The 27,250-nt window shown below is 58.1% G+C and overlaps 1 protein-coding gene across 1 annotated transcript in view; it reads left to right on the top strand.

Annotated features, from left to right (window-relative positions):
* Positions 1-27,250, top strand: part of RAI1 (retinoic acid induced 1) — a 129,854-nt gene that overhangs the window by 90,052 nt on the left and 12,552 nt on the right. The window contains exon 3 of the mRNA XM_025360919.1: positions 21,548-27,131. Coding sequence (XP_025216704.1) covers positions 21,564-27,131 — 5,568 coding nt within the window. The 5' untranslated portion in view covers positions 21,548-21,563. The remainder of the gene's footprint in view (positions 1-21,547; positions 27,132-27,250) is intronic.

The following is a 27,250-nucleotide window of genomic DNA, read 5'->3' as shown; positions in this document are numbered from 1 at the left end:
TACCCACCATGTTTTTAAAAGCCTTAGGGAAATCATATTTTGCTTAGGCTAACAAAAATAGCAGTGGCTTTGCTTGGGGTTAGAATTCCATCCATCCATCCACCCATCCACCCACCCACCAAATTCATTCACTCATTCATTCAGCAAATGTAGCCCACAAGACCCTGACATGAGCACGTCCATGAAAGGCCCAACTAGCTGTTCATTTGAGGCCCTGAGAGGGAACAAGTGGGTGATCTCTAAATGCAGTTTGTTTGGGAGACAAAATCCTTTAGCAGTGGCTCTGAGGGTGGGAGTGGAAGTGGCCAAGGGGCTCTGGAGGCTGTGGGAACAGAGGGTGCATCAACCTGGAGTGCATCCAGTCCATGAGGGGGGTTTTTGCCCGAAAAGGAGACAGGAATAGAGACAAAGCTATGGCAGAGACGCAGGGGCTGCCGGGGGCTCCCTGCTCATGTGTGCGCACGACCATGGCCACCGCCTGCCGCCTTTGTTTCCCAGCAAGGGGCACGTGCCCGAGGAGCCGCTGGGGTTGATCCACCATCAAAGCCAGCCCGTCGGGGGCTGGTATGCAGAGTCATCCCTTTCCCATGGGAATCTCACTCCCTTCCAAGCCCCCAGCATCCGCCTTTCATCCCTGTGCTGGGAGCCAGTACTCCCACTGACACTCAAACAGTGATGCCAAGGAGGCACTGCCAGAGGGAGGCCACCACCATATAGGCCTGAAATGTCACACTCTGTCCCCGCCACCCCCCACCTGCAGTGAGCCTAGGGGAAAGAACATACTGGCGCAGGCTTGTGCTGGAGACGGAGATGGTGCGTGGCTCTGGGCTGCCATGCTGTGTGTCCCCTTGCCCTCTCTGGGCCTCAGACATGCAATCTGTCACCTAAGGGTATTGCCCCTGCTGGGCTGTGGCACACCAGGAAGTGTAAGCCAGACTCAAGGGTTGGCGATATGTATGGGAGGTTGGGTGAGGCATCTTCTCCAGTCCAGGAGGAGGAAGGGATTCCTAACTGGTGCTTAGGAGCGTGGACTTTGGAGAAATTTCTTCTTCCCCACCAGTATCTGGAATCGGCTGTGAAGTCCTGCCAATGCTCTGTTCCTGACATTTCTAGAATTTCGCCCTGCCTTTCCAGCCCCTGCCAGCACTTTGGTCTGGCCCCATCATTGCTCTCTGGGGGACAGTCCCAGCTTACTGTTTACTGGCCTCCTGGCCTCCCCTCTCACCCCCATCACCAATCCACCCTGCCTCGCCGTAGCCACTGCAGACTCCCCAACACACATGTGTGATGCTCACTCTTGCTCACCCTCTGGGGCTCTCCGTGGCCCTCACCACATCTGTGCTCTCCACTGTGGCCCAGAAGGCCCCACACCACATGGACCCTGCCCATCTCTCATTTCTTGCCTCTTGCTTCCACTCGAGAGCCAGCCTGCATTCTCACTACCATCTCTCACTCTCTCCTGCCTTCCAGGCTCTTCCTCTTTCCCTTGCTAACTCCAGCACATCCCTGGTGAAGTGTCACGCCCCTGAGAAGCCCCTCTGCCCTCCTGTTCCCACTCAGGTATGACGTAGGGCCCTTTCCCTTGCGCTGGCATTTGCCTTCTCCATGAGGCTCTGAGCCCACAGCTGTCTCTGGGTGTTCAGTCTCTAGCAGGTATGTGGCATACAGTAGGCACTTAATAACTGCTTCTGAGATGGACAGATGGGGGTGTGCAAGGGTGGATGGGCAAATGGGTATGTGTGCATGGATGCATGGATAGAAAGAAAGTAGGTTGGTGAGTCAATGGATGGGTGGGTGGATGGATGGGCAGGTGGTCGTGAGGTATACAGGTGAGTGAGTGGATGGGTGGATGGATAGATGGGTGTGTGTGCATGGATGCATGGATAGACTGATGGATGGACAGGTGGGTGGGTGGGTGGATGGATGGATGGATGGATGGATGGATGGATGGATGGATGGGTGGGTGAATAATAGATGGGTGGACTGTTGTGAGGGTGGATGGAGAGGCCAGGTGGTCTATGAGGTGAGTCCAGAGGTATTAGAAAATGGAGTTCTAAGCCTTTGGCTTTCCATGGGCCTCAATTTATCTGTCTGTAAAATGGTCAGCTCAGCTCCTGTGCCCAGTGTGGAGGCTCAGGGTAAGCTGGAGAGAAGGTGGAGGCTTCAGCAGGCAGCTGAAGGCTGCTCCACAGACAGTGCATGGAACAGAACAAGGTTGCTTGGCGTCCCTGCAGCCCAAGGGCTCCCTTCTTCGGGGGGACACCGATGCCCTCTTCCATCCCTGCTTGCTCCCAGGATCCTTGCCCAGGTGCAGACTGGGAACCAGACCCATAGAGTTCAAATCCAAATGTTGCCACTCACCAGGAAATTCCCTTTGCTTCCCAGGCCTTAATTGCACATCTATTAAATGGGGGTGCTCACGTATTCCTGTTCTTTGCAGTTTTTTCTGGGGATTAAAACAATGTGGTGGAGGGGGGTAGGGAGAAAAAATGCAATGTGACAGGGAAGATGGCACCTCTCCTGATGCCCAGCACGCAGAGGGTGCCCAGGAAATATGGGGCTTAGAATCTCAGCACCTGAAAGAGCAGCTTCTGCTGCAGCCCCTGCCACAGGGGCCACACTGGCCACAGTGCTCCCTCCTAGCCCTTCTTCCCTTGGCCAAAGCTACCTCTGGAAACTGAGTTTGAAGTTTCCAAACCTTATCCCAGACCCCACAGCCATGAGTTATAATAGGCACATAATTAATAGTCACATAATTATAATGTCTATATTATTTATAATTTGTATATTTATATGTAACTTATTTAACTGCATATATAATCTATAATTTAAAATTGCATCACATAAATAATTACCTACTATAGTGCTTCTGCCACTTATAAGCTGTGTGACTTTGGATAAGTGCCCTAACCTCTCTGTGCCTCTGCTTCGTCCTCTATGAGTTAAAATGTGTAGACTGCTTAGCAGAACAGGGCCCAACACACGTCTGGTCGGTGTGCGGATTAGCCCCGAGGATGCTGATGACAAAGCATTTCTGTATCTGTTTTGCTCATGGGTTCTTTGCTCAACCCTGCAAGGTGGGCATTTAATCACTATCCCTATTTTATGGGTGAGGAAGCGGAAGCCCAGCGAGTTGGGGTGACTCACCTGAGGTCACACAGCGAGTCAGCAGTAGGCGTCAGGTACTCGGTGTTCTTTCCAAAGACTCCTGAGGCCCTGGTCTGGAAAAAGCCAGCTCTGGACCAGGCTGGAACACAGGGGCCTTTCTGAACCTTCCTTTCAGGGGCCTGGGGCTGCAGGGGCCTCTGGCCAGTCAGCCAAGTCTGTTCCTCCCAACATGCCAGCCAGGGAACACAGACAGCTGGACCCTACTCTGGCCACTGCCCCATCAGGCAGAACAGCATGTCTGTCCACCCGGGCACTGCTCCTGAGGCTGTGGGCTGGAGCCAGGTTTCTGTCACTTCAGGGAGCTCCTGCCTTCCCGACCCCACCGCCACAGCCAGCAAGGACCAGTCAGGGATCTTCCTGAACTTTCCCTATGTTATAAAAAATTATATAAACACTTACCTTTTAAAAGTAACAGCTAACTTAGTTGCGCCCTCCTCTGCCCAACATTGGTCTGGCAGCTGCATGTACGTTGTCTCCTGGCATCTGCACATCATTGTCTGAGGTACTCTTGTGCCTGTTTGCAAATAAGGAAACTGAGGCACAAGGAACTTGGATAGCCTGCCCAAGGCCCCACAGGGAGGCGGTGTCTGGGGTGGGGATTTGGACCTGGACAGGGAGCCTCCCTACCAATCAGGCCTTCAGGGCAGAGACTTGGGGCCCAGAAAAGCCCAGCCCAGCTTCTGTTTTTAAATTTCATAACATGTGTTGCTTTGTTCAGATGATTGAAGGAAAGCATATTGCAGGTAGAAATAGAATGAAAGCATTGTAACACATGAAACCAGGAGTGCCTTTGTGTGCAGCTGGCCCTTGAACAATGTGGGGGTTAGGGATGCTGACCCCCACACAGCTGAAAATTCATGTGCAAATTTTTTTTTTTTTTTTTTTTTTTGAGACAGGGTCTTGTTCTGTTGCCTGAGCTGGAGTGTGGTGGCACAATCTCTGCTCACTGCAGCCTCGACCTCCTGGGCTCAGGTGATCCTCCCACCTCAGCCTCCCAAGTAGCTGAGACTACAGGCATGCATCACCATGCGCAGCTAATTTTTATATTTTTAGTAGAGATGGGGTCACATCATGTCGCCCAGGCTAGTCACAAACTCCTGGGCTCATGCAGTCTGCCCGCCTCCGCCTCCCAAAGTGCTGGAATTATAGGTGTGAGCCACCATGCCTGGCCTCATGTGTAACTTTCGACTCCCCAGTCGATGAGCACACATTTTGTAAACACACATTTTGCATGTTATATGTATTCTTTTCTGTAGTCTTACACTACAGTAAACTAGAGAAAACAAGATGTTATTAAGAAAATCCTAAGGAGGAGACGATCGAATCTATTTACTAGTCATGAAGTAAAAGCGGATCATTGTGAAGGTCTTCATCCTCGCCGTCCTCGCATTCAGTAGACTGGGGCGAGGAGCAAGGGAGGGTCTTGCTGTCTCAGGTGGTGGAGGGGGAGGCAGGAGAGGCAGGCACACTTGGTGTAACCTTTTGAAAAAACTATCCTGGGATCTTGGCTCAGTTATTCCGACGCTGGGTATGCTAATTACATCTAATTTTCATTGAGTTTGAGAAAAACACCCACATATAAGTAGACCGTGTTGTTCAAGGGTCAGCCTGGCCCTGGCAGCAGCGGGTCCCCACCCAGCTTAGCACTTGAGCCAGTCCTGGCTGCTGGGTCTCCGAAAGCTGTGTACCCACTGAGGAGGATACAGCCTGTACAGGAATTCAGGTTTGGTTCTCCTTCCCCACTTGGGGGCTGTTTCCTTATCCATAAAATGGGAGGCTGGTCCCTATCTTGTGCATTGCAGGATGCAGGGGAACTGACTCCTCTTGGCAACTGGGGCTTGTCCCATCCTACTGAGGGGGAAACTGAGGCCACCCCTCATCCTAGAGTCAAACAGCTGGAAAGTGGCAGTGCCAGATTTGAGCCTGAAACCAGGCTCTTTCTTCAGTCACCTTGCCTAGCCATTCATAGAAGTTTTTAAATCTTTTAGGAGCTATCACATGCTCATGGTAGAAAAATTCAAGTACAACTTCCTTTTTTATACAAATGTTTTGTACACACTTTTTTTTTTTTAAGACAGTCTCACTCTGTCGCCCAGGCTGGACTGCAGTGGTGTGATCTCGGCTCACTGCAGCCTCCACCTCCCAAGTTCAAGCGATTCTTGTGCCTCAGCCTCCCAAGTAGCTGGGGTTACAGGTGTGCATCACCATGCCCGACTAATTTTTGTATTTTTATACTGATGGAGTTTTGCCATGTCGGCCATCCTGGCCTCAAGTTATCATCCCGCCTTGGCCTCCCAAAGTGCTGGGATTACAGGAGTGAGCCACTGCGCCTGGCTCACTTTTTTTTTTTTTTTTTTTTTTTGAGAGAGAGTCTTGCTCTGTCGCCTACGCTGTGCAGTGGTGCAGTCACAGCTCACTATAGCCTGACTTCGTGGGCTCAAGCAATCCTCCTACCTCAGCTTCCCAAGTAGCTGGGACCACAGGCGAGCACCACCTCACCTGCCTAATTTATTTTTCTTGTAGAGATAGGATCTCCCCATGTTACCCAGGCTAGTCTCAAACTCCTGTGCTCAAGCGATCCTCCTGCCTTAGCCTCCCAAAGTGCTGGTATTACAGGCGTGAGCCACTGCACCCGGCCCTGTACACACTTTCTGCACTGTACTTTTTTTCACCAACTTGAAGACTGCTTCAATTAATCTATGTGGTGCTTCCATTCTCTCAGTACTCAGCCAGTAGAACCTCCCAGGTGTATCTCCCTCATCCCCCTTGGATGGACAGTTAGGGGATCTCCAGTGTTTTGCTGCTGCAAAGGACACTGCAGTTGATAGCCTTGTGCAGATGACTTTGGGCCCAGGTTAGAGGGCACATGTAATTTGCATTTGGGTCCATATTGCCAGAAAACTCTCCAAAGAGGTAGTACCGGTTTACCCTCCCATCCCCAACTAGATTGGGCACCTCTTTCCTCATGCCCTCACCGGCCAGGCAGATGCTGTGTGCCAAGAAAACCAAACAGCTGCTTCCCTTACAAATACTCAAGGGCATGTGTGTGGGGGCCTGAGTCCAGCCCTGCACCTTTACCAACTGCAAGATCTCAGGCAATAGGCTTCACCCCTGTGGGCCTCAGTTTCCTCATATGTAAAACAGTGGTGATTGGATTGTGGTGAGGAATTTGTAGATGCAAATGCCTAGGACAGTGCCTGGAACATCGAGGCCCCAGGTGAGAAGTGGCCGTTCTTACGAGTCTGCATGAGTCTTGTACGCCATGACTGCAGTCATGGGATGGGGGCCAACCCCCTAGGATGGATGCTCAGGCCTCGGACCTGGGTTTTGGGAAGGGTTGAAGGGAAGGGAAGAACAATGTGGGGGAATTACTAAGGGGAAAGGGTGGGATTAGCTTATCCCAGCTTCCCACTGTGCCATTGGGGAAACTGAGGCCCAGAGGGGCGCAGGCCTTGAAGTGATTGCAAGTTCAGCAGCATGAAACTGCTCTTTATCCGTGCATTGCTGCCAGGAACAAATGCTAAATGGAGAGTCCGGAGGGTTGCCCAGGCCACTGCGGGACCCGAGCTTTGAGACTGAGGGCTTGGGGACACAGAGCCAGAGCCTTGTCCTGAAATCCTGGAGGGCCCTCCTTGGACAGGACAGAACCTGTATTCTGTCTCTGAGCCCAGCCTCAGCAGAACCCAGAGTCTTCCAGAGCTGAGATCTTGCCACACCAGCTGCGGTCACAGACCTGCCACACTGGCTTGACCTGGGATTTCCTTACAGCTACAGAAGCCCTGTCCCACCCGACCCGCTGCATCAGAATCTGTCTCACCAAGACGTACACGTTAATGTTTGAGGAGCACTGAGACCCCGCCAGGATGATACTCTGCCTGCCTGAAGGGACAGGCCACTGCTCTGTGGGCAGACCTCAGCCCCCAGCCCCAGAATGTCCTCCCCAGCTCTGTCGCAGACACACGTGGCTCCCTGGGAGGCACAGAAAGTACAAGACTTGGACCTGGCTCGCGATGAACTGGTGGCCCTGGAAGTTGCTGCCCTTTATTGAGCCTCTGCCAGCTACCAAGCACATTATCCCATTTAGTCTCACAACAGCACTGGAAGTTTGCTGTTTAATTTAGAGTATCTTGCAGCTTAGGCACACAAAGCACACAGAGGTTAAGTAAATCGCCCAAGGTCACCCAGCATATACGTATGCAGGAGCTGGGATATGAATCCAGAGCTGTCCCCAGCACCAGAGTCTAGCCATTTACAGTCAGGGTGGGCATGGGGGCAGATGGTGGCTCCTCTCACCCCTGAAACCAGAGCCCCAGCCCCTGTGAGCCCTCACAGTTGGTTGGCCTGGCCATGGTGAATCTGACCTCTCAAGAGCCTCCCTTTCCGGAGCAGAGGCCTGCGATTCTCCATGCTGGAGAGCCCGCCAAGAGGGATTCTCCTACAACTTTCCAGAACACAGCAGTTCTGGGGCCAGGCCAAGCTAGCCATGTACACCTGGAAGAGGCTCTCTCCCCCAGATGCTGAGTGACTAGAAGCCAAGAGGGAGGGAGTTCTGGAATGGTCTGGAGCAGCGGAGGTGAGGCCTGTGGGGGCTGGGGCGGGGCCTGGGAAGAGGGACCAGCACACAGAGTATTCTGAACCGCAGAAAGTATTCTGTTCACTCTAGGAGAAAAACAGGAGTGTTGTTCAAAACAGCCAGACGCCAGGCCCAGCTGCCCTCGCCTGGTTTTTACTCTTAAACACCTTCGCATTTCATGGCTGTTCGGAAGAGAGAGAAGTCAGCCAGTTGTCCATTCAGACACAAGACAAGGCAGCAGCCGACAACCAAAGGCAAATATTTTCCATCCTGAGGAAAGCCTCCCGGGTGGCCCCAGGCCTGCCTCTGGAGCAGTGGCTGGCTGGTGGCTGGCTCTCCCCGAAGGTCGCTGCTTCTGGTTAGCAGACTGCGTGTCTGGGGGACTGGCCAGGATCCACCCCCACCCAGGGAGCACTGGGGGCAGCGGGGCGGCCATTCTAGGCCCACAGGAAATGGAAGCTCCCTGCCTGGCGTGAGGGCAGCCAGGCCCCCGGGGAGGCCAGGACAGCGTGGCCCCTACAGTTCCCCATCTTGAAACTCCAGCCCTTGATATCAAAATGGGACCTGTTAGTCTGTTGTTGGGGAGGGGGATATAACTGCCCAAAGCTCTTAGGTCCTGAGTGAATTTAATTTTTTTCAGCACAACAGTAGCCACACACAGTTGAAGAGTGGCACATGGCTACGTGGGGTTTGTATTTGGTCTACAGGTGAATGAACAAGACCCACGGGGACTTAGGCCTCATTATCATAATTCTGCAGCCCCAGGAGCCAACCCCCCACGTGGAAGCCCTTAATAGGTAGCCTGGCCAAGTGGGTAGCGAGAAATCAGTGATGGCAGGCCCTGGGACTTCTCTCTAGTCCCCTCCCCACCCTTTTTTCTTTCTTTTCTTTTCTTTTCTTTTCCTTTCCCTCCCTCCCTCCCTCCCTCCCTCCCTCCCTCCCTTCCTTCCTTCCTTCCTTTTTTTACTCTCTTCCCCAGGCTGGAGTGTAATGGTGCAATCTTGGCTCACTGCAACCTCCGCCTCCTGGGTTCAAGCAATTCTCACGCCTCAGCCTCCCGAGTAGCTGGAATTACAGGCACAGGCTACCACGTCCAGCTAATTTTTGTATTTTTAGTAGAGACGGGGTTTCACCATGTTGGCCAGGCTGGTCTCAAACTCCTGACTTCAAGTGATCCACCCACCTTGGCCTCCCGAAGTGCTAGGATTATAGGCGTGAGGCATCGCGCCTGGCCACCCACCCTTTTTGTCTCCCAAGGAAACCAGTCTTCTGAAAATTTCAGAGGAAACCAGGACCTCCTCGCCCATGTATTTTACCCGGGGGTGCCTGTAACCTGTATTCACAAAAGCCCCACGGGCATCTCCCTGATTGAGGCCCCACCCACAGGGCCTAGGACAGGGGGACCAGGGAGGGCCCCAGAGGCTGGAGTTTGGAATACCCCCTTCTCTTCTCTGGAGCTCAGTTTCCATATCTGTGAAATGACAGGTGATGTCACCTCCCAGAAGGGCAGTTTGAGAGAAGTAAAATCTATTGCGGTACCTTGGACACAGGAGGGGGACAGACAGCATCAACTTTTGAGGGTGCTGCAGTTACATGGCTCCAGCAGTCTGAGCCTTACCAAGACCTTTCCAGATCTGAGGGAAGCCCATGCCCAGTGTCTAGCTGGCTGGGGGAGAAACCCCTTGAGAACCCCCACTCTGTAATGCTAGGGTCTGCATTTGCTTAGGAGGCTTTGTCCCTGTCTCTCCCCTTCTGGACCAGCCTGGCTTCCTGGGCAGGCCCAAGAGTGTCCCGCGCGCAGCACTCAGAGTCAGTGCCGTCTTTAATCTGCATTCCACAGGCATCCTCACCCCCTCCCCTCTCAGGACCTAGGAACCTGCCAGGCTTCTTACCTCTCTGCAGGAATCTCCACCCCCCACCACAGGCTGCCCTCTTGGGGTAGGGGCCCAGCCCTTGAGGCCTGTCTCCTCCAGCCCAGCTAAACCAGAGAGAACTCCATCTCAGGTTCCCAAATAGGCGGTGTTCTTCCCCGCCACCAAGCTAGGCAGCTCCTGGTGGCTGGAATGCCCTGCTCCTTTCTTCTCAGCCCACCACTTCCTCCAGCCTTCCCTCCTCTGTGCTGCAGCAGGGAGTCTTACCCCACCTCCTTCAGGAGGGAGGTGCTCACGGGTTCCTATGCCTGTGGGTCTCCAGGATTGGGCACTGAGCAGTCTGGAAAATGTCAAGTGAGGGAGGGATCCAGTCAAAGCCCCAGGGGGGCCTCTGAGCTCAGCCAGTTCTGCTGCTGCTCCCCACCTCTGGGGGGAAGGACAGGCTGGGGTTTGGATGGGTGGCCTTTTGGAGAGCAGAGTAATGGGAGCCGACTTGAACTTCCTGCGGCCTCATTCCCTGACTGGGGCCGGAGGGTAGTCTGAGCTGCTGGCCTGGGGTGCTGGGCCGCAGGGGAAGGGGCTGGGAGAGAGGGATCTGGGTGAGTCTAAGGGAGGGTGATACTGAAAAGAGGGGACGGCAGCACTAAACTGCCTTCGGGGAGTCCCCACTGTGCGCCCCTGGCACTTCCCCAGCCCCCTGGCGCGGTCGCAGGCACGGGTGGGTCAGCCTCAAAGTTGTTGGTACGGCCAGCCCGCTGCTGTTTAAATGGTGTGTTTGTTTGGAGTGGCTTAGGGAAGAAACTGGAAATGGAGGGGGGGGGCGCAGCGCCCCACTTGGCGCCACCGCTGCCGGAGGGTCCGCGTGTTAGAAGCCCCAGCTTCGCAAATGACCGAAGAAGGGTGGGCGTTGAAGAGGGAAGGCCGAAAACCAAGGGGGGGGGGTTCGGGGCCCCGGGCCGGCCGCCCCCTTTTTGCGGGGGGAGAGCAAGAGCCGCCTCTCGCAACCACTCTGCGCGCGGGGTGGGAGGGAGAGAGGGAGGCGAAGGGACGACAGCGCCGGGCTCCCCGCCCCCATCCCACCCGGTTCCAATATTTCGCAGAAAGGCACGCGGCTCCTAATCGGTCCTTTCCAGGCTGAGATTTAGCCGCGCGATGCCCGCGCAGGGGCGGGGGCCGCGGGCCGGGGGAGGCGCTCAGAGTCCGGACCCGCCGAGCGAGGTGAGGAGCCCGCGTCCTCGGCTGGTGGAGCGGGCGGGCGGGCGCGCAAACCCGAGAGGCAGATATAGAAAGGGGGGCAGGTTAAAAATAACCCTCTCCGGCTGGGAAGCTCGCGCGCGCTCTCTCGCCTCGTTCGGTGCCAGAGGACTCCAGGGGAGGTGGCGTTGGGGAGGGCAGAGCGGGATTCCCCCTCCTCCGCCGGGCGGGGTGCCCGCCTGCGCGCCGCGGTTGCACGTGTGCGGGGCCGCGCGCCCGGGCCCCCTCTGCAGCCGGTCGGTGGGTGCCCCCTCCCCAGGACCGGGCGCATCTGGCAGTGGCCCCCCGCCCGCAGTCTTGCGCGGCTGGAGGGAAGCGCTCTATTATTCATTATTTACGAGCGTTAATAGGTTTGAGCCACGGGGCGGGGGGGGGGGCGGGGGGGCGGCGAGGATGCCGTGGGGACCGAAGCGTTAGGGGAAGGGGTGGGACGGAGGGGGAAGGGCGGGGGCGGGACTGCGCCGCGGCCTGGAGGAAGAGGTCTCGGCCTGGGGCCCTGCGAGCCGGGCGCAGCTCTCCGCCAGGTTTCTCCACACCGCAGGCCGTCGAGGTCGCTCAGGGCGCCAAGAGGGCAGCGCGGGCCTTAGATTTTGCTCTTGGCCTCTGTCCTTCGCGTCCTCGCCCTTACAGAGGCACGGGGAGGGGGCTGCGGGGGCCGTACGCCCCGCCCTGCGCGCCCCTCGCCGCCGCCGCGTCCCCGCTGCAGCCCCGGCCTCATTTATCATCATCTTTGGTCAAGTGGAGTGTGCAAGGAACAGCTGCTTCACTCGGCTGACTTCCGAGGGCGGCTACGGAGAGAATCAGGGAGATGAATGATGGGGGCTGGGGGGGCCACTGCCCCCCGGGGTCCCCGCGCAGGCGAGAGGGAGGCGGGGAGCGTCCAGGGCAGCCTCCGCCTCATGGCGAGCGCAGCGCCCCCTTCCTCTCTCCTAGCGCCTGCAGCGACCGGGGATGGGGGGACGGAGGACGGGGCCCGCCCCAGGAGAGGACTGGGCGCCGGGGGGCGCCCTTCGCCGGCGGAGAACTGGCGGGCGCGCTGCCGGCGGAGCCCGAGGTCGCGGTGACCTTGCTGGGGTCAGCGGGCTGGGCTGCGGAGGCGGCGGCGCGGCGTCTTTGGTGGCGCTTTCCGGATTGGCGCAGAGGCCGGGAAACAAGGCGGGGGCGGGCGGGGGAACACAAATAGAAGGTGAAATTTTACCTGCCCCTGAGGGAGTCCTGCGGATTTTCTCCGGCAGCAGCAGGCGCTCTGCCTTTGTCTTACACGGCTGAAACATCTGTTGCAGAGGGGCGGAGAGGCCGCAACAACCCCCACACACCCTGCGCTGCTCCTGGTTCCCCTCTGCCCCAGCCGTGCTGCAGGACACCCGGCGCCGCGTTAACCCTGCTCGCGCTGGGGCGCGCGCCCGTCACCCGCTGCCGCAGTCCACGCCTCGCGTGGGGCCTCCCGCCACCGCCCCGGATCGGGTCTTGGCGGGGGCGCCCGGTGACCCCCCTCCACCTCGAAGAGGTGCTGAGGCGTAGGCGGGGGCGGAAAGGGTTAATGGCCTAGTCGCAGACCCTAATTGTCAGAGCCGGCCCCGCTTCGTTTCAATTACCCTAAGTAGAGACTGAATGCGCAATTAACGAAGTCAGCTTGCCAACTGGAAAGCCGGCCCCGCTTTCACGTTGAGCAGAATACTCCACCAGCTGACTTGGACGAAGCAATTTCCTCCTCTCTCTCCCCTTTTTTCTCTCCCTCTCTCTTCCAATCCCCCTCCCTTTTTTTTCTCTCTCCTTAATAATAAAATTATACCAAGCAGTTTGCGGTGTGGCAGGCGGCCAGAAAAGCGTTTCTTTAAACGCCGCCGTCTCACAATTAGGCAGCAAGAGGATTTGACACGCCGTGGCGGCCTGACAGGCGGCTTCCTCCCCTGGGGACTGGGGGAGGGAGGGGGTGCCAATTCCCCGCTCCCCCAGGTGGAACCGGGACTGGGAGGGGCTGGCCTGCTTCGCCTCTCCGGCTGTCAGGATGGCTGCAGCGAGGGGGTGTCAAAGGCAGGGAAGCGAGGGGCGGTTCCGCCTAGGCTGGGGAAGGCGGAAGGCAGCGGCACATTCCACGACTTCTCTGGGAAGCTGTCGTATCCAGGAGGGAGACCTTGTTCCCTTTCTGTTTGACAGACAGGCATTCTGAGGCACAGAGCTGTGGAGGGAACTCAGCCCTGCTGGGCGTCCTGCACAAGTCACTGGCCCACTCTGGACTTCTTCCATTAATCCCTCGGCAAAATGAGGGGGAGATTTGACCTAGAATGTGCTCTGCAAAAAGTGTCTTCTAGTGGCTCATTGCCCTTAACAGCTGGTCTTGCAGGCCAGGAGAGGGGGGTGTAGGCAGCACCACGTAGAAGCAAGTCGGAGACCCCTATCCGGTTTGGGTGGCAGACCCATGGTCCTCAAGGCACACAGGAGGGTGGCTCGGCAGGAAGCCAGGATGCAGGCAGCTCATAGATGGGGTGACTTTGCAGGATTGCCAGGGATTGGCGCCATGAGGACAGAGGACACTGAACACTAGCTGCAGCATCCGGGCCACTTGAGTTCGGGGAAGGCTCAGAGAATTTGGCAGAGGTGGGAGGTGACTGCAGGGGCCCCCATTTGCTCTTTGCAGCCCCCCAGCCCCACCCAGGCTGCTGCTTACATGGGGTGCCTTCATCCTCCCTCACGTAGTTAAGCCCTCCTTCCAGCCTTCCCTGATACCCTTCTCTCCCCACCTCACAGCCGTCTGGGTGTCACTACATCTCAACACCACCATGGCAGTTGTCTGTGTGTGTGTCTGCCTCTGGAGAGCAAGGGCCATGTGCTGTTTCCTGTGTGTCCCCGGCACCCAGCTCGGCCCACATCCAGACTGTAAGCTGAGCAGAAATGTGCTCCACAAGTGAACCAGTGCAGGCACCAGGGGGGTTCTGGAGGAGACAGCACACACTTTGTCTCTCCTTCCTGATTGGCTATTGCATGCATCCTGGCCTCCAGGCCCCTCATCCTCAAACCTCTCTCTGGGTATCATCCCTTTGGTCTGGGTTGAGGGTTAAATGCACCCAACACAGAGCCCAGCGCTCGGATCCATCTCGTTTGTTTATTTATCCAAGCAATACTGAACGGACATCGACTCTGGGGCCATTTTTTAAGCTTGGAGCTTAGGGTCAGAGGAAGTCCCTGCCCTCCTCAGGCTACATTCTAGTGAGGGAGGCACATGTGAAACAGCTTATTGTACCATCAATTATGTAATTACCGCTGCGATGAGAGCCACCCAGGAGCCTGGCGGGGGACCCAGGAGAATGGGGGTGGGGCCTCGCCCGGTGTCTGGTATGGAATGCCACAGAGGTTCTCACAAGCTCTGGGAACCTCCAGCCTTTGCAGTCCCCCTTCTCTCTGCACCTCCTTTCCAAGGCCGCTGAGTGCCCCTCCTGCAGGGGTCTGCCCTGTCTCCCCCCTGAGCCCAGGGCACTGCTCTCCTGCTTTGCTCTGCTCATCTGTGCTGGGCCCAGAGCTTCTCCTGGGCCAGGGAGCGCTGTTCCTCCTGTTCTGGGTGCCATCGAGCCCATGCAGATCCCCTTTGCATCAGTTCTGTCAGCATTTGACCCCAGGAGCTTGTGATCAAATTTAGGCCACAGACAGGTTCTCTTGAATTCTCAAGTATGAAAGAAAAAATTTTATACTTGGTTGATAACATTTTCTTAAATGAGAGATAATCCCTTTTTTATAAAATCCTGATTTCTGTCTTTTTCAAGGGAAAAGCTCAGAAACTTTGGCACCCTGGCCTCCCACTCTCAAGTGGCCACAGTCTGCTGGTGCTGAGAGGGGCTGCGGGCCGCCCCCCCCCAACTTTATTTGGGAGCAGGATCACCAGTTTGCCTCCATACCCACCTGCCCACTTCCCTGCCAGGCCTTGGGAAGATGTTCTTTGTCAAATGAATGAAGCAAAGCAGTGGCCACCCCTGATCTCCCGCTGCCTGGCCCACCCACATGTGCTCTGTGCTGCCACTCCACTGCTCCTTCTGGATATTTTCGCAGGGTTACTGTGACATTTTGTGCATGATTCATTCAATAAATATTTATTGTTCTGGACAATGGGGAATAGCTGTGAACAAAACAGGCAGAAATCCTTGCTCTCATAGAACTTTTGTTCTAAAGAGGAGACCAATAATAAAGCAAGTCAAGTTTGATTACAACAAGGAAAGTCGTGCAGGTGCAAGGGGTGCTGTTTCAAACAGTAGTCAGGGAAGGCTTCTTGAGAAGGTAACAGAGGAGCCAAGACTTGGAGCCAGGGTAGAGAGTTGTGTAGGTATCTGGGAGTGGTATTTCCAGAGGTAAAAGGCTTGCCCAAGGTCACACAATCAGCCAGCAGTCAGACAAACCCACAGGCTTAGCACCTCTGTGTTTCCACTTCCCCAGGGAAGTAAGTCATGGACTGTGGGGTACGGAGGACAAGGCTGGGGCCAGAGAGTCCCGTGCCTCCCGCCTCCCTTAAAGTCAGCAGCCAGGCCAGGCGCGGTGGCTCACGCCTGTAATCCCAGCACTTTGGGAGGCCGAGGTGGGCGGATCACCTGAGGTTGGGAGCTCAAGACCAGCCTGACCAACATGGAGAAACCCTGTCTGTACTAAAAATACAAAATTAGCCGGGCGTGGTGGCACATGCCCGTAATCCCAGCTACTCGGGAGGCTGAGGCAGGAGAATCGCTTGAACCCGGGAGGTGGAGGTTGTGGTGAGCCGAGATTGCACCATTGCACTCTAACCTAGGCAACAAGAGCGAAACTCTGTCTCAAAAAAAAAAAAAAAAAAAAACCCAGCAGCCACACTTGGCCTATCTCATCCTTATCATGCAGCCTTCTACAAGGGCAGGAACTCCTGGGGCTTGGGGTGGGGAGAATGGAGCTGGCTGGGAACACCTCTGTGGGGCCCATCTGGCCCCTGTGCCAGGGTCTGGGCCAGCCCCTTGGTCTTGCCAGGCCCGGGACTGATTGTGTCTGATGGCATCAGCCTGGCCTTGTGGGGGAAGGACAGGGACTGTGTCCCCCCGCCAGCAGGACCCAGACGACTGCCTGGGCCACCAGACCCTGGCCCTGTTAACTGTCTGCGACCCAGCAATCAGCACCCCCTTCCCCCTTTTCCCTTTTCTTCATTTTGACAGAGACACGGAGAGGTGGTGATGCTTTTTGTTCAGTGGTGAATAAAGTGATCTAAAAAAAAAAAAAAAATTATTGTCCACGAGAGACTGATCAGTACAGAACTGATAATAGGTGAGCTCTTCCCAGCAGCCTTCCCTGGGGGACCTTGGAATGCCTGCAGCTGCTGCGGAATCCCCTCTTGTTCCCCAACACCTCACAGTGGAGGTGGGACGGCTGGCCATCTGCCCCTCGTCGCTGGACTGTGGGCCCTGCGGCCCAGGTCTCCTGGCCTCTCGATGGCTGTATCCCAGGAATCAGCACCAAGGCTCGGTGGGGTGGGATGGAGAGCAGAGCACAGCTTTAGAGTTAGGGGACCTGGGCACCTAGGCAGAGGGCCCGGCTGTGCCTATGAACAGCAGGTGGGGCCAGGCCAGCAGGTGGGCGTGGTTAGGCCCTGCAGGGATCCCATTCAGCTGGCTTAGCAGGTCTCAGCTGTCTCCACAGCTGGGTCCCTGGAGGAGACGGTGTTGGGGGCTGTGAGGGGAGGCTCCTTAAACACCTGAAGAGTCCAGACACCTCTGCTCCCCGCTCCGCTCTGATGCACTCTGAAGGGCCCAGAGCCCCCAGCCACACCAGGGCTCCCCCAACCTCAACTGACCCTGGCTAGGGCTGCCCTTCTGCTTCTCACCCCATCACTGGGCTCCTGATATTTGGGACCCACAGACCCTATAGAGAGGGCATGTTGGTCATTCCGTGGGATTCTTCCTTGAGCATGGGGGGCCATGAATGAGGAGGGATGCATATCCAAATGTTGCCCACAGGGAGTGGTCTGGAGGGGCTCCCTGGTCCTCTGGGGTTCCTGATGTCCTAGGAGGGTCCTCCATCTACCCTAAGCAGGCCTCTCAACCCACGGACCCTAACCTGACCCAGAGGCCTGTGGGTACCCAACCCTCTTGTTTCGTGGGCTCCTTAGAAACTCACCCCCTTCCTCCTTTAAGCCAGGCCCCTAGCATATGGAATTGAGCCCATAGGACAGCAGTGAATCCGGCAAATGATTTATCATTTTCACCAAGTCTCCTGTATTGATTATTCATCACCCACAACAGATGGGGAGGCCCGAGGGCTTCCACCTTCTCCACCCCTGCCTGGACTCCCCCTCTGCCCCGTCCTCAGTTTCCAGAGCCTTGGTATATTCCTCCTTCATCCTCAGGTTCCCAGTCTGCCCTGTCCTCAGCTTCCGGTAATCCTGGTACACTGCTCCTTCATCCTCAGTTTCCCAGACCTTGAGTGGGTTGGGTTTTTAAATTTTTTTCTTGCAGCTACAAATTATGAAACCAGGTCATAAAACCACCTTGGGTAAGTAGGTGGGGTGGAACCAGTGGCCTCAGAGCTGCTGCTGGGGATCAGGAAGCCCCCAGTCCGTTTCCTTCTCCCTCTCTTCCTGTCTCCCCTCAGCCTCCCTCTCTCCCTCTCTCTTAGGAAAAAATTCCAGCCACCACCTCCCAGCTGGGCTCCCTGAGGAGCCATAGCAGCTCTGGCCCACACTGTGCCCATTTCCCTGACTGGGCCCTCAAGCCTGGGGTCTGTGAGGAGGCTTTAGGCCTAGTGACCTCTCCCTGAGGCTGCCCAGGGGACAGTAGTTGCCTTAGTGACAGCGGGCGGCTGGTGACCATCACTGCCCATTAGTGGACCCACCCGAGGTGGGTCTGGCTGCTTAAAGATGAGGACAGCATAAAAATAAAAGTGAGGACCCTGGCCTGGGGCTCAGGCCATCACAGGCTGCAGCTCAGCCCCTTGCCCCACAACAGCTTTGGCTTGCATCCTGCTCCAAGAGACTGTCCCTCCAAAGTGGGAGCCCCCCGCAGGGGTTCAGAACAGGGGTGTCCACCCGTGGTCCAGTCACTGCCACTACTGCTGAGGGCGTCCTACATAGGTGCTTCACTGTGGGTGGGCTCTGCTCTGGGGTCCTAAGCAGGGCACTTGTCCTGAACCTCAGTTTTTTCTGTAAAGTGGGAGGAGGGATTAATCAAATTGTTGTTTGAGAAAGCCGCACAGAGTGGGTGTTCTGCAGCCGCCTTGCTCCCGCCCCACAGTCCTGTAGATTCTGTGGATTTCTGGAGGGAAAGGGCTAAGGTCTTTGCCTAAAAGAAGGGCTGTGCTCTAGGTGTGCCATGCTGCCAAAGGCCTTTGAGAGCTGCTGGCCTTGCACCAGAGGATAGCTGGGGTTTCATTTTGTCCCCACTATTTTCATGGCTTGGAGTGAAGACACCCATTGCTGTGTCAAGGGGAATCCTGGTGCCCTGGGTGCTGTGTGGCTCCAGTCATGCTCCCCGCTGTGCCTCGCCTGCCTCCTCTGTCCAGCGCTGAGAAGACTAAGCTTCAGGAACTGATTCTAAGGGTGAAGTGTTCGTGTATCTGGTGCTTAAAGGATGCACTAGACTCTGCCCCTCCTGCCTTCTAGTTTCAGCAAGAACTTTGGAGATAAGGCCTGGACCAAGTGTCTGGGAGGAGAGGCAGGTTGGGGAGAAAGGGATGGATTGGAGTGAGTGGGGACCCTCCGGGCAGTGTGGTTGAGCTGGACCATGAGGAGTGATCCCAGTGGGTGGGGGGTGCCCTCCCCGTCCCCACCTACCACCCCGTCTCCCTCCAGCCCAAGCCACAGGCCAAACCCACAATCTGCCCCCTAGGCCACTTCTTCCCTGCCTCCAGGTTCAAAGGTCACCATCGCTCTGCCAGGGGGACTCTTTCTGCCCCCTCCTCTCCTAAGGCCAACCCAACCCAGCCCTGCTGCCTGCCTCTCTTCTCCTCTGTGTCCTGTCCTAGTGCTCTTGAAAAGTAATCATAATCATAATAATTAATAACAACAGAGCCCATAGCAGGCCTGAGGCAGCCCTTAAAGAGGCAGTGCCCCATTTTCTCCCAGCAGAGCTGGCGGTGGGACCCGGCTGGCACTGAGAGGCGGCCTGTGCCTTTGTTCCTATCCCTCCCTTTGCCTTGGATTCCAGAGTGGTGTTGGGGCGAGCATTTTTGCCTGCGTTCTCCATCAGCACTGGGCTTCTTGTGTTTTAATTGAACTGTCTTTTCTTAGCGATAGATGCTTTCACCGCATCCAGCTGCTCGTGTGTATTGGGAAACCTGCCTGTAATACAGCTCGGCTAAATTAAAAGACGCAGCAGCTGGACCGATTAAACAGGGAGGGAGGGATGCAGACGGACAGGCAGGGAGGGGATACTGGTAATAGCACCCCCTCACTGTCTCTGTCTCTCTTTAAATAATGTTTCTGGTAATGCATTTTGGAGAATGTGAAAAAAAAATAAAAAATAAAGCCGTAGAAATGTTAATGATATCCACAGGACACTCAGCAGGAAATGAGAGTGATCTGGGACTAATAAAAGCCGAAATGTAATTTGTGCAGATATACGAGGCGCAGCCTTCAGAGTGGTCCTGGGTTTGCACATTCTGGGCTCATAAACATGTGCCTGGGGAGGGCAGGGAGTGGGCGCTGTGCCCTCGGCCTGGGCACACGCTTGCCTGGGCTGCCCTGTGGCGGTCTGGCCAGGGCAGGAGCATGAGGCTGCCCACCTGGCAGGGAGCTGCCAGACCAGAACCAAGTGCCGTCCCCAGCTCCTCTGGGTTGGCGCGTCTCGGCAGGAACCTCCTGTAATGTTTTATCTGAGCCACCAGGGTTAGGATTGAAGTGGGTCAGAAGGGCGGGCACGCGGCTTGTTAAGGATGCTGCGACAAATCCAGGGAGAGGAGCTGGAGCACAGGGAAAGCGACTTTGATGAACTGGTGGGCAGGGGCTCGCCTCATGGGAAAGTGGCTGGCCCCACACTAGGCTGGGTCTCCTGCATTCGTGGGCCAGGGCAAGCTGACTCCAGAGAGCAGTGGTACCAGGACTGGGCCGACTCAGGCATCTGCTCTCAGGCAGATGGAGGCCCTCTGTCCCCTTCCCTGCATCCGTCCGCAGACACTGAATGAGGAAGGCACTTTGGTGGGGTGTGGGCCAAGGAAGAAGGGTGAATGGAGGAGCCCCTCCCATTCTCCCCCACTCCCCACCTTTCTGCCTCTTCCCTGTTTCCCCCCACCTGACTCTGTGTGCCCCTCTTCCCCTCTCTTTGTCCCTTCCTGACCCTTTCAACAACCTGGAATCTTTGTAGCCTGAGGCAAGCCACCCCTTCCTTTTGGAGCATTTGGGAACCAGCACTGGAAAGTCCCCTATCCCCTTCTGGGCCACACAGGCCGAGCTGAGCCCCTTCTTCCTGCCTCCAGGCCAGCGGGCCAGCGTGGTTCTGGGTAAATCCCAAACCCTCTGGGACTCGGCCAATGGCCAGCCCCTCCATGTACTTCCTCCAAAACCTGGGCATTCCTCTTTCTTCCATCCCTCTTTGAGGGGTCTTCTGGGGTGGCCCGGCCAGCAAGTCAGCTGGGAGAGCCTTTACCCTGGATGCCGGGCCGGCAGATGCTCTGCTCTGAGAGGCTCCCACCCCGGGTCCTTCCCTGACCCAGGATTCTGCTCTGTGGGCAGGGGCAGGTTAGACCCCCGCCTGAGCCCCAGCCCCTCAAATCATAACCACACGGGCTCTTGGGCGTTGCCTGCCTCAGCCCCCACCTGCAGAGGTGGGGAGGGGCTGGCCAGGAGGGACAGGGCTGCGTCGCCCCATGCGGGTGGGGCTGGGCTGTGCCCTTCTTCCGTGGCCGTGGCCGTGGACTGCATCTCTAGCCCCATTAGTATGCACTCCCTCACTCTGGGCCACGTAATCTGTTTATGCACCTATGATATCAAAAACAGGAGGCAGGTGCTGCCGTCTTGCGTTCCTGGGAGTCAGAGGAGGGGACGTTTTATGTCTACAGTGGCTTGGCAGCCCCTAATCAACGTCTGCTAGAAGGAACAGACAGATTCCAGATGGCGTGGCAGTGATAGAGGAGGTGTGTGTGTGTGCATGCGTGTGTGTGTGTGTGTGTGAGTATACATATGCCTGTGTGCACGCGTGTGTGTGTGCTCAAGCGGCCTCCCTGGGACAGGAGCAGACCCTCCTCAGTGCCCAGCATGGCTGGGTCATGCTTGAACACGGCCACGAAGGGACTAGATTACAGGATCCAGCAGGCCCCAGGGGACGAGGGAGCGGGAATTGCTCTGCTAAATGCTTTTGAGCTGTCAGGAAGGGCTGGGAGTGGTGGGTGGGGGACAGTGGGGAGGAGCCGGTGGTGGGGGTGCGGGTAGCTCCCCAGTGACCTGGCGCTGGGCAGCCGGTTTTGCCTCCCGTGTCGGTGGCTGTCCTTGGCAAGGCTCAGCTGCAGGCAATGTGGGAGCGGGAATTACAGAGCACACCTCCCTGACACAGAAGTTGTCAATATGCGCACAGCTGGTAGGGAGGCTCAGGCGAAGGGGGGAATATTAAGAGCTGCGTGGGGGAGCAGGCAGGGTGGGGAGGTGGGTGGGAGGGTGCTTTCTGAGGCAAAAGGAAGTGGCCCATCTGAATCGCTCATCCTCTGCCTCCTCCCTGCCCGTCCTCCCTCCCTCCCTCCCGTTTTCTTTTCACAGATAACCAGCCCGAGTCATGCAGTCTTTTCGAGAAAGGTGTGGTTTCCATGGCAAACAACAGAACTACCAGCAGACCTCGCAGGAAACATCACGCCTGGAGAATTACAGGCAGCCGAGTCAGGCCGGGCTAAGCTGCGACCGGCAGCGGCTGCTCGCCAAGGAATATTATAACCCGCAGCCTTACCCGAGCTATGAGGGTGGCGCTGGCACGCCCTCTGGCACAGCGGCCGCAGTGGCCGCCGACAAGTACCACCGAGGCAGCAAGGCCCTGCCCACGCAGCAGGCCCTGCAGGGGAGGCCGGCTTTCCCTGGCTATGGCGTCCAGGACAGCAGCCCCTACCCGGGCCGCTATGCTGGTGAGGAGAGCCTGCAGGCTTGGGGTGCCCCACAGCCACCACCCCCACAGCCGCAGCCCCTACCAGCGGGGGTGACCAAGTATGATGAGAACTTGATGAAAAAGACAGCAGTGCCCTCCAGCAGGCAGTATGCAGAGCAGGGCGCCCAGGTGCCCTTTCGGACTCACTCCCTGCACGTCCAGCAGCCGCCGCCGCCCCAGCAGCCCCTGGCATACCCCAAGCTCCAAAGGCAGAAGCTGCAGAACGACATTGCCTCCCCTCTGCCCTTCCCCCAGAGTACCCACTTCCCTCAGCATTCCCAGTCCTTCCCTACCTCCTCCACCTACTCCTCCTCTGTCCAGGGCGGTGGGCAGGGTGCCCACTCCTATAAGAGTTGCACGGCGCCGACTGCCCAGCCCCATGACAGGTCACTGACCGCCAGCTCCAGCCTGGCCCCGGGGCAGCGGGTCCAGAATCTTCACGCCTATCAGTCGAGCCGCCTCAGCTATGACCACCAGCAGCAGCAGCAGCAGCAACAGCAGCAGCAGCAAGCCCTTCAGAGCCGGCACCATGCCCAGGAAACCCTCCATTACCAAAACCTTGCCAAGTATCAGCACTACGGGCAGCAAGGCCAGGGCTACTGCCAGCCGGACGCAGCTGTCCGGACCCCGGAGCAGTACTACCAGACCTTCAGCCCCAGCTCCAGCCACTCACCCGCCCGCTCCGTGGGCCGCTCGCCTTCCTACAGCTCCACGCCGTCGCCACTGATGCCAAACCTGGAGAACTTTCCCTACAGCCAGCAGCCGCTCAGCACCGGGGCCTTCCCTGCGGGGATCACTGACCACAGCCACTTCATGCCCCTGCTCAATCCCTCCCCAACGGATGCCACCAGCTCCGCAGACACCCAGGCTGGCAACTGCAAGCCCCTTCAGAAGGACAAGCTCCCCGAGAACCTGCTGTCGGATCTCAGCCTGCAGAGCCTCACGGCGCTGACCTCGCAGGTGGAGAACATCTCCAACACCGTCCAGCAGCTGCTACTCTCCAAGGCTGCCGTGCCGCAAAAGAAAAGTGTCAAGAATCTCGTGTCCAGGACCCCGGAGCAGCACAAAAGCCAGCACTGCAGCCCCGAAGGCAGTGGCTACTCGGCCGAGCCCGCAGGCACACCGCTGTCAGAGCCGCTGAGCAGCACGCCACAGTCCACGCATGCAGAGCCACAGGAGGCCGACTACCTGAGCGGCTCTGAGGACCCACTGGAGCGCAGCTTTCTCTACTGCAACCAGGCCCGTGGCAGCCCTGCCAGGGTCAACAGCAACTCAAAGGCCAAGCCCGAATCTGTGTCCACCTGTTCCGTGACCTCTCCTGATGACATGTCCACCAAATCTGACGACTCCTTCCAGAGCCTGCACAGCAGTCTCCCACTCGACAGCTTCTCGAAGTTCGTGGCGGGTGAGCGGGACTGTCCGCGGCTGCTGCTCAGCGCGCTGGCACAGGAGGACCTGGCCTCCGAGATCCTGGGGCTGCAGGAAGCCATCGGTGAGAAGGCCGACAAAGCTTGGGCTGAAGCACCCAGCCTGGCCAAGGACAGCAGCAAGCCACCCTTCTCACTGGAGAACCACAGCGCCTGCCTGGACTCTGTGGCCAAGGGTGCGTGGCCCCGGCCTGGGGAGCCAGAAGCCCTGCCTGACTCCTTGCAGCTGGACAAGGGCGGCAATGCCAAGGACTTCAGCCCAGGGCTGTTTGAAGACCCTTCTGTGGCCTTCGCTACCCCTGACCCCAAAAAGACAACTGGTCCTCTCTCCTTTGGCACCAAGCCCACCCTTGGGGCTCCTGCTCCAGACCCTACCACAGCAGCTTTTGACTGTTTCCCGGACACGAGCGCTGCCAGCTCAGCGGACAGTGCCAACCCCTTTGCCTGGCCAGAGGAAAACCTGGGGGATGCTTGTCCCAGGTGGGGATTGCACCCTGGCGAGCTCACCAAGGGCCTGGAGCAAGGTGGGAAGACCTCAGATGGCGTCAGCAAAGGGGAGACCCATGAGGCTTCGGCCTGCCTGGGCTTCCAGGAGGAGGACCCCCCTGGGGAGAAGGTGGCCTCATTGCCCGGGGACTTCAAGCAGGAGGAGGCGGGTGGGGTGAAGGAGGAGGCAGGTGGGCTGCTGCAGTGCCCCGAGGTGGCCAAGGCTGACCGGTGGCTGGAGGACAGCCGGCACTGCTGTTCCACCGCCGACTTCGGGGACCTTCCACTGCTGCCGCCCACCAGCAGGAAGGAGGACCTGGAAGCAGAGGAGGAGTACTCCTCCCTGTGTGAGCTCCTGGGCAGCCCCGAGCAGAGGCCCGGCATGCAGGACCCGCTGTCACCCAAGGCCCCACTCATCTGCACCAAGGAGGAGGTGGAGGAGGTGCTGGACTCCAAGGCCGGCTGGGGCTCTCCATGCCATCTCTCAGGGGAGTCCGTCATCCTGCTGGGCCCCACCGTGGGCACTGAGTCAAAGGTCCAGAGCTGGTTTGAGTCCTCTCTGTCCCACATGAAGCCAGGTGAAGAGGGGCCTGACGGGGAGCGAGCTCCAGGGGATTCCACCACCTCGGACGCCTCTCTGGTCCAGAAGCCCAACAAGCCTGCTGTGCCCGAGGCACCCATTGCAAAGAAAGAGCCTGTGCCACGGGGCAAAAGCTTACGGAGCCGTCGGGTGCACCGGGGGCTCCCCGAGGCTGAGGACTCCCCATGCAGGGCACCAGCGCTGCCCAAAGACCTCTTGCTCCCTGAATCCTGCACAGGGCCCCCACAGGGACAGATGGAAGGGGCCGGAGCCCCAGGCCGGGGGGCCTCAGAAGGGCTCCCCAGGATGTGTACCCGTTCTCTCACGGCCCTGAGTGAGCCCCGCACACCTGGGCCTCCAGGCCTGACCACCACCCCTGCACCCCCAGACAAACTGGGGGGCAAGCAGCGAGCCGCCTTTAAGTCGGGCAAGCGGGTGGGGAAGCCCTCACCCAAGGCTGCCTCCAGTCCCAGCAACCCAGCCGCCCTGCCTGTGGCCTCCGACAGCAGCCCAATGGGCTCCAAGACCAAGGAGACGGACTCGCCCAGCATGCCTGGCAAGGACCAGCGCTCCATGATCCTTCGGTCGCGCACCAAAACCCAGGAGATCTTCCACTCCAAGCGGCGGAGGCCCTCTGAGGGCCGGCTCCCCAACTGCCGTGCCACCAAGAAGCTCCTTGACAACAGCCACTTGCCCACCACATTCAAGGTCTCCGGCAGCCCCCAGAAGGAGGGCAGGGTGAGCCAGCGGGCAAGGGTCCCCAAACCTGGTGCAGGCAGCAAGCTCTCTGACCGGCCCCTCCATGCACTCAAAAGGAAGTCAGCCTTCATGGCGCCGGTCCCCACCAAGAAGCGGAACCTGGTCTTGCGGAGCCGCAGCAGCAGCAGCAGCAATGCCAGTGGCGGCAATGGGGGAGATGGGAAGGAGGAGAGGCCTGAGGGTTCCCCCACCCTCTTCAAGAGGATGTCTTCTCCCAAGAAAGCCAAGCCCACCAAGGGCAATGGTGAGCCCGCCACAAAGCCCCCACCCCCGGAGACCCCTGACGCCTGCCTCAAGCTCGCCTCTCGGGCGGCCTTCCAGGGGGCCATGAAGACCAAGGTGCTGCCACCCCGGAAGGGCCGGGGCCTGAAGCTGGAAGCCATTGTGCAGAAGATCACCTCGCCCAGCCTCAAGAAGTTCGTATGTAAAGCGCCAGGGGCCTCTCCTGGTAATCCTCTGAGCCCATCCCTTCCCGAGAAAGACCGTGGGCTCAAGGGTGCTGGGGGCAGCCCAGTGGGGGTGGAAGAAGGCCTGGTAAATGTGGGCACCGGGCAGAAGCTCCCAGCTGCTTCTGGGGCCGATCTGTTATGCAGAAATCCAACCAACAGATCCTTAAAAGGCAAACTCATGAACAGTAAGAAACTGTCTTCGACTGACTGTTTCAAAACTGAGGCCTTCACATCCCCAGAGGCCCTGCAGCCCGGGGGGACTGCCCTGGCACCTAAGAAGAGGAGCCGAAAAGGCCGGGGAGGGGCCCTTGGACTCTCCAAAGGCCCACTGGAGAAGCGGCCCTATCTTGGCCCGACTCTGCTCCTGACTCCCCGAGACAGGGCCAGTGGCACACAAGGGGCCAGCGAGGACAACTCTGGTGGAGGAGGCAAGAAGCCAAAGATGGAGGAGCTGGGCCTGGCCTCCCAGCCCCCTGAGGGCCGGCCCTGCCAGCCCCAGACAAGGGCACAGAAACAGCCAGGCCACACCAACTACAGCAGCTATTCCAAGCGGAAGCGCCTCACTCGGGGCCGGGCCAAGAACACCACGTCTTCACCCTGTAAGGGGCGTGCCAAGCGACGACGGCAGCAGCAGGTGCTGCCCCTGGATCCTGCAGAGCCTGAAATCCGCCTCAAGTACATTTCCTCTTGCAAGCGGCTGAGGTCAGACAGCCGGACCCCCGCCTTCTCACCCTTCGTGCGGGTGGAGAAGCGAGACGCCTTCACCACCATATGCACTGTTGTCAACTCCCCTGGAGATGCGCCCAAGCCCCACAGGAAGCCTTCCTCTTCTGCCTCCTCTTCCTCATCCTCATCCTCCTTCTCCTTGGATGCAGCCGGGGCCTCCCTGGCCACGCTCCCTGGAGGCTCCATCCTGCAGCCACGGCCCTCCCTGCCCCTCTCCTCCACGATGCACTTGGGGCCTGTGGTTTCCAAGGCCCTGAGTACCTCTTGCCTTGTTTGCTGCCTCTGCCAAAACCCGGCCAATTTCAAGGACCTTGGGGACCTCTGTGGGCCCTACTACCCTGAACACTGCCTCCCCAAAAAGAAGCCAAAACTCAAGGAGAAGGTGCGGCCAGAAGGCACCTGTGAGGAGGCCTCGCTGCCACTTGAGAGAACACTCAAAGGTCCCGAGTGCGCAGCTACCACCGCTGCCGGGAAGCCCCCCAGGCCTGACGGCCCAGCCGACCCGGCCAAGCAGGGCCCGCTGCGCACCAGTGCCCGGGGCCTGTCCCGGAGGCTGCAGAGCTGCTACTGCTGTGATGGCCGGGAGGATGGGGGCGAGGAGGCAGCCCCAGCCGACAAGGGCCGCAAACACGAGTGCAGCAAGGAGGCCCCGGCAGAGCCCGGCGGGGAGGCGCAGGAGCACTGGGTGCACGAGGCCTGTGCCGTGTGGACCGGCGGCGTCTACCTGGTGGCTGGGAAGCTCTTTGGGCTGCAGGAGGCCATGAAGGTGGCCGTGGACATGGTAAGAGGCCAGCCCAGCCAGGGTGGGGAGTGTGGGGTTCCAAAGGACAGGCAGGCAGTCGGGGGAGCCCCTTGTCTCTCTAGTACTACAGTGTGGGCCAAATGTGTCTGCAGTCTTGG

The sequence above is a fragment of the Theropithecus gelada genome, chromosome 16, assembly GCF_003255815.1.
Source record: "Theropithecus gelada isolate Dixy chromosome 16, Tgel_1.0, whole genome shotgun sequence".
NCBI classification, from domain to species: Eukaryota; Metazoa; Chordata; class Mammalia; order Primates; family Cercopithecidae; genus Theropithecus; species Theropithecus gelada.
Note: the sequence above shows the minus strand (reverse complement) of the source record. Positions and strands in the feature narration are given on the sequence as shown.